The following is a 12,201-nucleotide window of genomic DNA, read 5'->3' on the forward strand; positions in this document are numbered from 1 at the left end:
TTAAATGTGTTTCGTTCAGGCTAAATCAATTTCTGTTAGGAAAAAAACGTGACTAATGGTAGCTTAAACAATAATTTATTTAACTTTAAAGAAACAACTTTACAAACTAAAAAAAAAAAAACTTCGTTGGTCTTATAATGAAAAAAAAAAAAATAATAAAAATGTTTAACCACTTTTATCATTATTGTGTTATAAATTCTTGGAAAATTTACCATATGTTAAGTCCAAGTTTACCTTTTCAACTTAATTTGGTATTTCATTTGCATTACAAACTTATGTTGCATACTTTCAAATATAACTGTCATAGCATTTTTTTCGTTCTGTCTGTCTGTCTGTCTGCCTATCTTTTTGCACTCCAGTGGTCTTTATCCAATGGCATTCCCCCAGTCGATATTGATCGATTCATTATGTCTCGTGTACTTGTTTTCCTGTCATTGTCCCAGGAGTCTTTTTCTTTTGTTTTTTTTTGCAATCATACTATGTTTATAGCGTATAAAAGTAAATTGTGCAAATATGGCCCGAGTGTCCAAGTAAGTGTCCAATGGTGAGAGTTGCATACTAATCATGATTGTTTCTTTCTTGAATAGTTTATTTGTTTATTTTTTTTTATACTTGAACAATTAACCAAGTTTGATGACAAAATAAAATGTTGGAATTGAGAAAAAAGTATACATTTTAATTGCAAAGAAAGTTTTAAAGATTTTTTTTTTGGAAAATAATACAAAGAGTTATTATTCGAAAATTTCGAACGAAATTTTAGACAAACGAAATTACCCTTGTGTATAAATTATTTTCGTTTAGAGCAAATTAATCCGATTTAATTTTTCCAATTAAAGTGTTAATTGAGATTTAAAAAATATTGAATTAAAAATTTAGTTGATTCAACAAATTTTTGAATTGAAACAAAAATCAATCACTAACATTAATAGTATCAATTAATTTTTAATTGACTTTAAATTAATTTCTTAATTGATAATATCATTTCTGTGATTGAAGACATTTCAATTAAAAATTAATTGGATCAATTAATTTCGTGATTGAATCACACAATTTCTTTTTGTGTGAGCGATCCAACGATTGCTTCTAAAATTTTTATTTACTTTGAAAGAAAATATTTTAGCATCAAAAGAACACTTTGCTTGTTTAAAATTTCGTTCCCCAGAAAATAAAACTCTTCTTTCAGTGTAAGAACGAGAATTGGATAAGCAGAAAAAAATTCAGAAACATTTTCCCAATTAAAGTCTTAATTGGGTCTTAAAAATTTTCAATTAAAAATTTAATTGTTCAACAAATTTTTTAATTGAAACAAAAATCAATCATAACAATTAATAGTATCAATTAATTTTTTAAATGGATCAATTAAGTTTTTAATTGGATCAATTAAGTTTTTAATTGACTTTCAATTAATTTTAATTGATACTATTATTTCTGTGATTGAAGACAAAATATATCACCAAAATATTTCCAATTAAAAAGTTGAACATTTTTTCAATTAATAAATTTATATAAATTTACCATTAACTTTTTAATCAAGACAGAAACATTAAGTTAATTATGCCACTGATTGAAATTTTTAAAAATTTCAATTAAAAAACAAGTAAGGAAAGTCTAAAGTCGGGCGGGGCCGACTATATTATACCCTGCATCACTTTATAGATCTAAATTTTCGATACCATATCACATCTGTCAAATGTGTTGGGTGCTATATATAAAGGTTTGTCCCAAATACATACATTTAAATATCACTCGATTTGGACAGAATTTGATAGACTTTTACAAAATCTATAGACTCAAAATTTAAGTCGGCTAATGGACTAGGGTGGAACACAATGTTAGTAAAAAAATATGGGAAACATTTAAATCTGAAGCAATCTTAAGGAAACTTCGCAAAAGTTTATTTATGATTTATCGCTCGATATATATGTATTAGAAGTTTAAGAAAATTAGAGTCATTTTTTTCAACTATTCGACTAAGCAGTGGCGATTTTACAAGGAAAATGTTGGTATTTTGACCATTTTTGTCGAAATCAGAAAAACATATATATGGGAGCTATATCTAAATCTGAACCGATTTCCACCAAATTTGACACGCATAGCTATAATGCTAATTCTACTCCCTGAGCAAAATTTCAACAAAATCGGAGCAATAAATTGGCCTCTGTGGGCAAATGAGTGTAAATCGGGCGAAAGCTATATATGGGAGCTATATCTAAATCTGAACCGATTTGGATGATATTTTGCAAGTTTTTCGAGACTCATAAAATATTCGGATGTACGGAATTTGAGGAAGATCGGTTGATACACACGCCAATTATGACCAGATCGGTAAAAAATATATATGGCAGCTATATCTAAATCTGAACCGAATCCAAAATCAATAGGGATCGTCTTTGAGCCGAAACAGGACCCCATACCAAATTTTAGGACAATCGGACTAAAACTGCGAGCTGTACGTTGCACACAAAAATACATCAACAGACAGACAGACAGACAGACGGACAGACAGACGGACATCGCTAAATCGACTCAGAATTTAATTCTAAGACGATCGGTATACTAAACGATGGGTCTCAGACTTTTCCTTCTTGGCGTTACATACAAATGCACAAACTTATTATACCCTGTACCACAGTAGTGGTGAAGGGTATAATTAATTGACACAATTAACTTTTTAATCTAACTCCGAAGACTAAGTCAGTTAAAAAAGTGACGGACATTTTTTAATTTTTAACTAAAAATTTATTTTAAACAATCAATTTTTTAATCAAACTAAAAACACTAACCCCCATTTTCACAAAGCTCCGTTAGTGTTCCGTTAACAAACAAACTTTTAAACCGTATTATGGACGAAGCTGTCATCTTGCATAATTATTCCTTATGCCGGTTAGGATCTTAACTGATGAAAATTTTTCAGTTAAGGTTAACTGGAGAGAAGATATTTGCAATTTACATTTTGTTAACTGGCAGTTAAAGCCTAACGGAGCTACACGAAAATTGCCGTAAGTCAGTTAAGAAAGTTATTAAAAATGGTTACGTTTTTAGTTAAAAATTAATTGAGATTTGTAATCAACATTTTTAATTGTATCAATTAAAAAGTTATTGATATTTGCTCATGAAATCAATTAATTTTTTAATTAAGTATTTTTTCAATGTCCAATTAAAACTGTGATTGATACTATCATCTTCGTAATTGAAGACATTCCAAATAAAAAATTAATTGGATCAATTAATTTTGTGATTGAATCAGAAAAAAATTGTGTGTAGAATATTTTCAATAGTTTAGAAACCCGTATTTGCATTTCTGTTAGAAACATGATTGAAGAATAAACCATGAAAATGTTACAAAAAAAAATAGATTAAAAATTTCTTGGCATAAACTAATTTATAAATTTTTTTCAAATATCTCCCCCAAAATGTCTTTCAAAATTTATTGTCGGATTAGTTTTATTATCATCCCAAAAAATTATTGCCTCTGTAAGACCATAAAGTCATTATACTTCATTTCCATTTAATTATTAAATGCATTCATGAAAAAAATATAAAAAAAATTAAATAATCTTATTTTTTATTACCATATACAGTATAGTTTTAAAGCGGTACAATTTCGCACTAAGAATGAACAAAAAATGCAATTTAATTTGTCTAATATTTCAAATGTTGCGATTTATTGGTTTATTTAAATACCAGCATTGGTCAGAAAAGCACGTTCAATTGCCTAGAAAGACTCTGTTTCGATGTGGTGGTATACTTTGGAACGTTCAGGTGTTCTTTTCATCGTACTACCTGATTTGGTTTTAGCTATAAAGGTAGGCAATCAGGCCATGCTAACAGTTATGCGTACACACAATACATCAATGTGGAAATAATTAATGAATATATTTGCTATTTAAATAATGTGAATAGTTTGCAACGAAAGAAAAATAAAAAAATCTTTGCTTAAGAAAATATTGAGTACATATTATTAGGGAGAGAGATGGAGGAAATAGAGGAATAATATTTGAATAAATGGTAATTAATGGTAAATTGAAAAGTCTGGTAGATGTAAATGAAAACTAATACTTAAATAAATTGCTGGCATAATTATGCAATGGCATAAATTGAACATCAATGCAATCATGGTGGTGTTTGGGTCTTAAGTCTTTTGTTTTGCCTACAGCATTGTGCCATCACATACCTACTACATATCTGCAGATATGGAATTACATACAATAAAATAAATATAAAAGAGAATCAAAAAAATGTTGTGGCCCATCTTGAACGCCATGAGTCACTGGTTCAAGCCCAGACTATGAAAAAAATTGGAAGTTGTGTTTTAATATTCCTACACGACTATATCAAGGAGGTGTTTTGTCATTGTAGGTGCAAAATGATAAGTAAGAAAAGTTCCTTCTTGTCCTCCTTAGAATTTTTATTTATTTATTTATTACTTAATTTGTTATAATTACAAATAATAATAAAGTTATTTATGCGGGCTATCGGGCTAAACCTCAGAATATTTGAGGCAAACAATGTAAATTTACCAAAAAACCGATTGGTTTTTTCACAAAAATTTTTCAAAGCCATATACCCATATTCAAAACAATTTTCTGACAGTTTTTGTTTGTTTGTTTGGAATTCATATTTCTCGCAGTTTCTCGAAGGATTTTGTATGCCATAAGTAGGTTTAAAGTTTAAGTTAACTTTTTTGAATAGGAGGGGGGGGGGAGGGGTTAGTCTTTCCTTTCATTAAAAATCAATTTTGAAAAATATTAAAATCACCTTACATATTAAAAATTTTTGTTTATTCTTATTTTCTTTATGACATAATATTGTAATTAAAATTTCGTTAGTAAATTATGTTTTGTGTTTTTAGTTTTCCTAATCCTAAAGTTAAACCGCAATATTCTTAAGCTTTAACACTAATGATAATGAGAAAGAAGTTACATGCACGATAAAGTCATTTATAATTAGCATATACCATAGCGGAAATGTTAAGCCAATTTAGCACCTTTCTTTATGGCAAGAATGGAAGAATAGAATATAATGTCTTATGAATTAACCACCGGGTGTATGCCATAAAAATCATGCAAAAGCATAGCTTGTGAAAAATCATAATTTAATATTAATTTCTTTCACAAACGAAAGGGGAGAGAACCAAAAAATAAGACAAAAGAATATAGGAAAGAAATTCATTCAGCAAGAATAAAAAAATCTCACATTAATAAATATCGTATGGGATTTGAAAAATATGTAACAAACATTTTTATTAAAAATACTTATACATTTTTTTTTAATGTATCTTGCTTTTTGGTCATGGCCATGAAGCTGAACTTGAAAATTTTAATAGTTTTTCTTTTAGTAACAATAATTATTTCTCACTGAAGTTAGTACCATGTACAATGATTAAGAGTTAAATACAAGAATTAGGTCTTTTGTTTATTTATTAAAAACTTAAACTCACCACGCCACTTCCTAGCAAAACAATTTGGAAGCTTTTCCCAATTCATTTGACTTTTATCGGGTATACAATACAGCAATGATAAATAAAATAATGGAAATTTCCAAAAAATATAAGAAAAGTAGACCAATTTAATTCTGAAACTGACGCGGAATTGCCCATCAAATATATTCTAGTGTTGATCGAAACGTTATTACATAGAGAAAAGTATAAACAACACACAAAAAATTTTTTTCTGATTCAATCACGAAATTAATTCATCCAATTAATTTTTTAATTGAAATGTCTTCAATCACAGAAATGATAGTATCAATTAAACAATTAATTGAAGGTCAATTAAAAAATTAATTGATACATTAAAAAATTAATTGATACTATTAATTTTTGTGATTGATTTTAGTTTCAATAAAAAAATTTGTTGAATCAATTAAATTTTTAATTAAATATTTTTTAAAACTCAATTAAAATTTTAAATGGAAAATTTTTCGCAAAATTTTTTTCGGTGAAGTTAATTTTTTTTAGTTTTTTTTTTTATATCTGAGAAAAAATACTGAAATAGCATCTCCGCTGAAGAACTAATGCAGAATCAATGATCAGATTTTTGACCACTTCTAAATCCCAAAAAAAAAAAACATTTTTATTGAACATTTATTTATTTATTATAACATTTTGCTCTTGAAACATGTTTGAGGTGATCATATTTCATCTGTGGGTGTATTTACAATGATTAGAGTTAAATATAAAAATTAAAACTTTTGTCTATTTATTCAAAAATCTAAATCCACCGCATTAATTCCTAGCAAAAAAATGGAAGTTTTTTTTATTATTGGAGAAAATACAAAAAATACTGAAATAATATCACAGATGAAGAACTTATGCGAAATCAATGCAGTGGCTTCTGAAAAAGATGACTACAGCCCTATGACAAATTCATTGCTTCAATTAGATCCCAGTAAAATATTTGAAAGTACTTCTAAGGGCACAACTTTAAAAGCACTTCCAAAAATGTACTCCCAAAGATGTTCTTTATTTTAACTAGAGAAAGAACTTACTGAGGTTCTTTTAATTCAATTTCTTACAACTCGCCTTTTTCATATTTTTTAAGGGTAATTTTAACTTTTTTGTTTCGATTAGGTTAAAAGCAGTACAAATTATATAAATTTTGTGTTTTAAAAATGATAAATCCCTTCTTGAAATATTTCGATTTTTTTTAATTTTTGTTTCAATCGTTTGAATGCATTAAATTTCAAAAATTATTTATTTATCAAAATATCATACAATTCACAACCAAAACACTCCATTCAGATCATACCTTAAGAATTGATGAATATTCAGTGCAACGGCTGTTGAAATGGTGGACATCCGTCCTATGACAAGCCCATGTTAAATTCATCGCTTCTGCGCTAATTTTGCACCACTTCCAGATCCAAAAAGAACATCCTCACTACTTTTTTGGCGACCCTTCTTTTGCTGGGATCTTGCACTGCTTTCGAATAGAAAAAGAACATTTTCATTGCTTTCTTGGCTACACTTGTTTTTTTTTTGGTAAAGAGGTTTACTAAAAAGCCCTGACCTGATCTGCTCATAGATAAATCTACTACAATTAAATACATGTTTTTTTTAGTTAGTTTTAACCTTCAAAAGACGTGTGTATACATCCAAAAAAAAAAAATACTTTCCTAAGGAACAAAGTTTTAGACAAACGAAATTTCCCTTTGACATAAAGTATTTTCATTCAGAGCAAATAAACCCGAATTCATGGCAAACGTTGTAACAATGGTCTCTAATATGTTTTATTTGCTTCTAAAGAAAATTGTTTAGCGTCATAAGAAATCTTCGTTTGTCTAAAATTTCGTTCCTCAGAAAAGAAAATTCTTCTTTCAGTGTAAATTTTAATAACTGTTGGATTATTTTTGTTTATAATTAAAGCATTTCGAATGAAGCAACCTTAGTATTCGGGATTACCTCTACATTCAGAGAGAAATTCTCCACAGCGAGCATTAGTTTGAGACCTGTGTCTATGATTTTGGTATTGATTCCGAGAATTTAAATAAAGATATTTATAGGACACAATTCTCTTTTAAATTTGAGTTTAGCGTTCTTGATAATAGGAAGCACATTTCAATTTCTTAGTTTCTGCTTTTATCTCCAAAGTCAGGGTGGACTTCATGTATAAATTATACCATGTTTCAAGTAAAAACCGCCTTTAAAACCCGTATTGAAGAATATCTCCTAATTTTGAAAGCTTTTTGTACTTAGTTGTAGTTTTTTTTTAAATATAAATTATTACTATCATGTTTAATTTTTGCTTTTTAAACTTATGTACTTTAATTATAGGACTTTAATCTTTTTATACATAACACGCTTAAATAAATAAAAATAAATTTCAAAAAACAAAAAAAAAACACAGGCGAAATAAAATTTTCGTTCATGTTAAGATACCAATTTTTAAGTCGAAACTATAAGGACAAAACGACTTCATTGAAAAGTTTATCGACTTTGGGATAATGAAGAAAGAACTTTGTAGCAGAGAAATGCATCTCCTATGCTAAGTAAAATTACAATCATATTTTAAGGACAAGAAATCTTTCTATAAAAATAAAATTTTAATAACATTTTCTATAAAATAAAATTTTGACAAAATTTTCTATAGAAATAAAATTTTGACAAAATTTTCTATAGAAATAAAATGTTGACAACATTTTGCGTCTCCTATGCTAAGTAAAACTAACATTAATATTTTAAGGACAAGAAATCTTTGGCGTCGCAACATTATTTTTTTTTTCCAGTGCATGTGGATGCCTAATTCATGACCTTGTGACACAGTACAATTGAATGAATGCCTTCAGTCACAATAATTTCTTCTTGAGTTTTGCAATTTTTTACCAATATCTAGATTTCAAAGAAAAAATTTCACGAACATTTTTCGAATTTATGTCTTAATTGAGTTTTAAAAAATATTCAATTAAAAAATTAATTGTTTTAACAAATTTTTTAATTGAAACAAAAATCAATCAATTATTTTTTAGTTGACTTTAAATTATTTTTTTAATTGATACTATCATTTATATTATTGAAGACATTTCAATTAAAAATAAATTAGATCAATTAATTTCGTGATTGAAGATAAAAAATATTTTTTTTTGTATGTTGTGTCTTAAGTCTTTTGTTTTTTTTTTAACACATTAAATTCCCACACATCAATTATATTGATTGTATTAAATCAATAGTTTACTATTTAATTGAAATAAAATTGTGAGTTAAAATACATACCTCTAACGAAAGTTGTTTTAGCTTTATCTATTACATTTGCAAATTATCGCCAAATAAAAAATAATTGCAAAACAATGTAGGATCTGTTAAACAAAGAAAAGGAATTCATTAAAATAAAAAAAAATAAAAAATAATTAAGTTTAAAAAAATATTTTCATAATTAATATTTTCAAATTTAAAACAGGAAATAATAAACGTTTATATAAACTAACCAATAAACTATGTTGAGGAAATCAAAAATCACGGAAACTCAATAAAAAAATATTCTTATAGCAATAAAAATACATGGAATGCTAACGCACTTTAAGAAATTTTACCAATAATTATACGAAGTTGAGTTTTCTATAATAAGTATATTTTTTATTTTCATTAAATCATAATCAATTTCAAAGAAGGGAAATGCGATAGCACGAGCCATAAAACGGAAATACAAACGTAAAAAAATAATAAATCATTACTAGTCATAGCAATGTGATATCTAATAATGCTTTAACATCTCATATCACATATTTTTTTACACCAAGACCTATAAGGGGTAGTTAAACCAATTGAATCTCTAAGGTTAATTTGTGTTTTTTGTTTTCTATTTACAAGCATATTTGCTCATTTTAATTGCATCGATTGTTTTTCTTTACAGAGTGTGTATATATAAAAATCGGAAGCAAAAAATATACCATATTACAACAATAGCTTTTATTTATAATTATTTTAGTTATGCTTCATGGTATCGAAAATTACTTGTATGGAAAGTTAAATAAACCACAGCGATAGTTATTGTATAATTAGTCTAACTAAAGCGGAATTGTAGGGGAAAACGAGAAATAATTTAAAGTAGATCAAACCACACAAAAATATACAACAATTGTACACACTTTTGTTTGTATCCAAAGTATGTTAACAATTATATTACATTATTGGTAGCAGCATATAACATTTATTAAGTAGAGCACCTATTTAAAGAAAGCTGCCGACATATTGGGGTGATCTACATTTTTTTTTTCAAACCAAAAGAGTGAAATGATTTCATCCGTAATGAGACTTTCGATTGGTCTTCCTTGAAGCCATATGTAGAGGCTTTGGTTAGTAGTTTCTTTTTATAAATGAGATAATACTACAACTTTATTGAATTTTTATGGAAATTTCATTTACAAAAACAGAATACAAAGCAAACAATTTTATTTATCATGACTAGCCAAATAGAAATTTAGGGCATAATAATTTTGTTTAATGGATTGAAATTGTAATTTAATATTTGTTCTTTTAAATTGCACCAAAAATTTTATAATTATTTAAAATTACCTATTTGCCAGAAGTTTCTTTAAATATACCAAGAATACCTATAGAAACAGGTATATACGGCCGTAAGTTCGGCCAGGCCGAATCGTATGTACCCTCCACCATGGCTTGCCTAGAAACTTCTACTAAAGACTGTCATCCACAGTCGAATGACTTGGGTTGCGGTAACACTTGCTGATGGTAAGGTATCTTAAAACTTCTTAATACCGTTTTCTAAATTGTAAGTTAGTCGATACGGGGTATATATTTAAAAAAAGACCAATTATATACGTATATAATTCAGTTAGACAAAATTATCTATATAAAAAAAATTTTAACAACATTTTCTATAGAAATAAAATTTTGACAAAAATTTTTTATAGAAATAAAATTTTCTATAGAAATAAATTTTTGACAAAATTTTTTATAGAAATACAATTTTGACGAAATTTTAACAAAATTTTCTATACAAATAAAATTTTAACAAAATTTTCTATAGAAATAAAATTTTGAACAAATTTTCTATAGAAATAAAATTTGAAAAAATTTTCCATAGAAATAAAATTTTGAACAAATTTTCTATAGAAATAAAATTTTGACAAAAAAAACAAAAAAATTTTGAGGAGACTATTGTCATGGTAAATGATGATTTGGCTAACGTTTGGACTTGGGCCATGGCCAATGGTCTCTGCTTAAATCCAAACAAAACAAAGTTCCTTAGAATCAGGAAGAGGGCTAATAGGGATACGTCAAATGTGGTCATTAAAATAAATGATCAGCCCATAGATCTTGTGGCACAAGCTAGAAATCTCGGTATGATTTTCAATGACAAGCTTACATGGTCTAACCATATAAACGCCGTTGTTGGCCAAACTTATCAGAAACTGCGGTCGTTATGGGCTACGCAATCCTTTACCCCTTTGGATATTCGGTCTCTTCTTGTCAAATCATATATTATCCCGGGGCTGCTTTATGGATGTGAACTGTTCTCGAATTGCGATGCTAATAGTAAGTCTAAATTGAATAGGCTTTTTAATAACATCACACGATATGTTTATGGTTTGCGACGCTGTGACTCGGTTTCTGAATATAGGGATGCATTGTTTGGGGTATCGTTGGAGAAACTAATGTCTATTAGAACTCTGATATTTTTACACAAGATTATACACTCAGGACATCCTTCATATTTGAGTCAAAGGCTAGTGTTTGCAAGATCAAACAGAGGAAGGAAGATTATACCTTTTAGACATACGAGCTTAGTCTCAGAATGGCATTTTTTCATAAATAGTGTCCGTCTCTGGAATTCACTACCAAATAGTTTACAACTCACCAGCAGCGCAGTAAATTTCAAATCTTCGTTATTCGACATCTTTAGTGTTCCACGTTAATGAATAGCCAAAGTTATTTATTCTTTATTATTATTATTTTTATTTATTATTATTATTATTATTATTTTTCTTTTTTTTTTTAATGTAAATTACGATCAATTGTTTTCTTTTTAATTTTTATTTTCCAATTGTTCTTATTGTTTATAATGTTACAGTGTTTTACTTTTAATTTTCCTATGCAATATTTGTTTAAGTTCTAACTTTGTATTATTGAAATTTAAAATCTTTGTTAAAATGTTTATGTTAGTTATAATGTTAATCTATATATATAAAATTCAAATTATGTTTGTTTATTTGTTTGTTTGTTTGTTTGTTTATTTGTATGTTCCGGGTTGGCGCGAAAACGGCTGAACCGATTTACTTGAAACTTTCAGAGATCGTGGGGGGTACTCATGTGCTGAAAATAGGGTACCTAATTTTTTGACATATGGTCGCGGAGAGGAACCTCCCCTATGTCCGACTTTTTGAAAATTAGACCAAAGTTGACCGATTTGCTTGAAATTTTCATTGAAGATTGGGGTTGGCATCTAGACAAAGATCCGCTACTTTTTATTTCGATATTTGGTGGCGGAGGGGGCCTCCCCTTTGTTCGACTTTTTTTTTAAGTACAGTGAAAAAACTAAAATTCTCTAAATTATCAGAGATTTACAGAGAACATGTGGTGAGGTTATGGAATTAATATGGGGTACCCGATGATTTCATATGTGGATGGGGAGGGGGACCTCCCCGTTGCCCTACTTTTTGAAACTTAGAACAAAATTATGCGATTTGCTTGAAATTTTCATTGAATGTTGGGGTTGGCATCTAGACAAAAATCCGCTACATTAT

At 27.9% G+C, this 12,201-nt stretch overlaps 2 protein-coding genes across 10 annotated transcripts in view; one reads left to right on the forward strand and one right to left on the reverse strand.

Annotated features, from left to right (window-relative positions):
- Positions 1-12,201, reverse strand: part of a (arc) — a 320,776-nt gene that overhangs the window by 105,522 nt on the left and 203,053 nt on the right. For all 9 annotated transcript variants that reach the window (XM_075309568.1, XM_075309571.1, XM_075309575.1 and 6 more), the window contains exon 4: positions 8,711-8,793. The gene's annotated coding sequence lies outside the window, so the exon portion shown is untranslated. The remainder of the gene's footprint in view (positions 1-8,710; positions 8,794-12,201) is intronic.
- On the forward strand, positions 10,621-11,373 carry LOC142239522 (uncharacterized). Its single transcript, XM_075311310.1, has one exon. The coding sequence runs from the start codon at positions 10,621-10,623 to the stop codon at positions 11,371-11,373; it is 753 nt and encodes a 250-aa protein (XP_075167425.1).

The sequence above is a fragment of the Haematobia irritans genome, chromosome 5 (assembly GCF_050003625.1).
Source record: "Haematobia irritans isolate KBUSLIRL chromosome 5, ASM5000362v1, whole genome shotgun sequence".
In the NCBI taxonomy this organism is placed as follows: Eukaryota; Metazoa; Arthropoda; class Insecta; order Diptera; family Muscidae; genus Haematobia; species Haematobia irritans.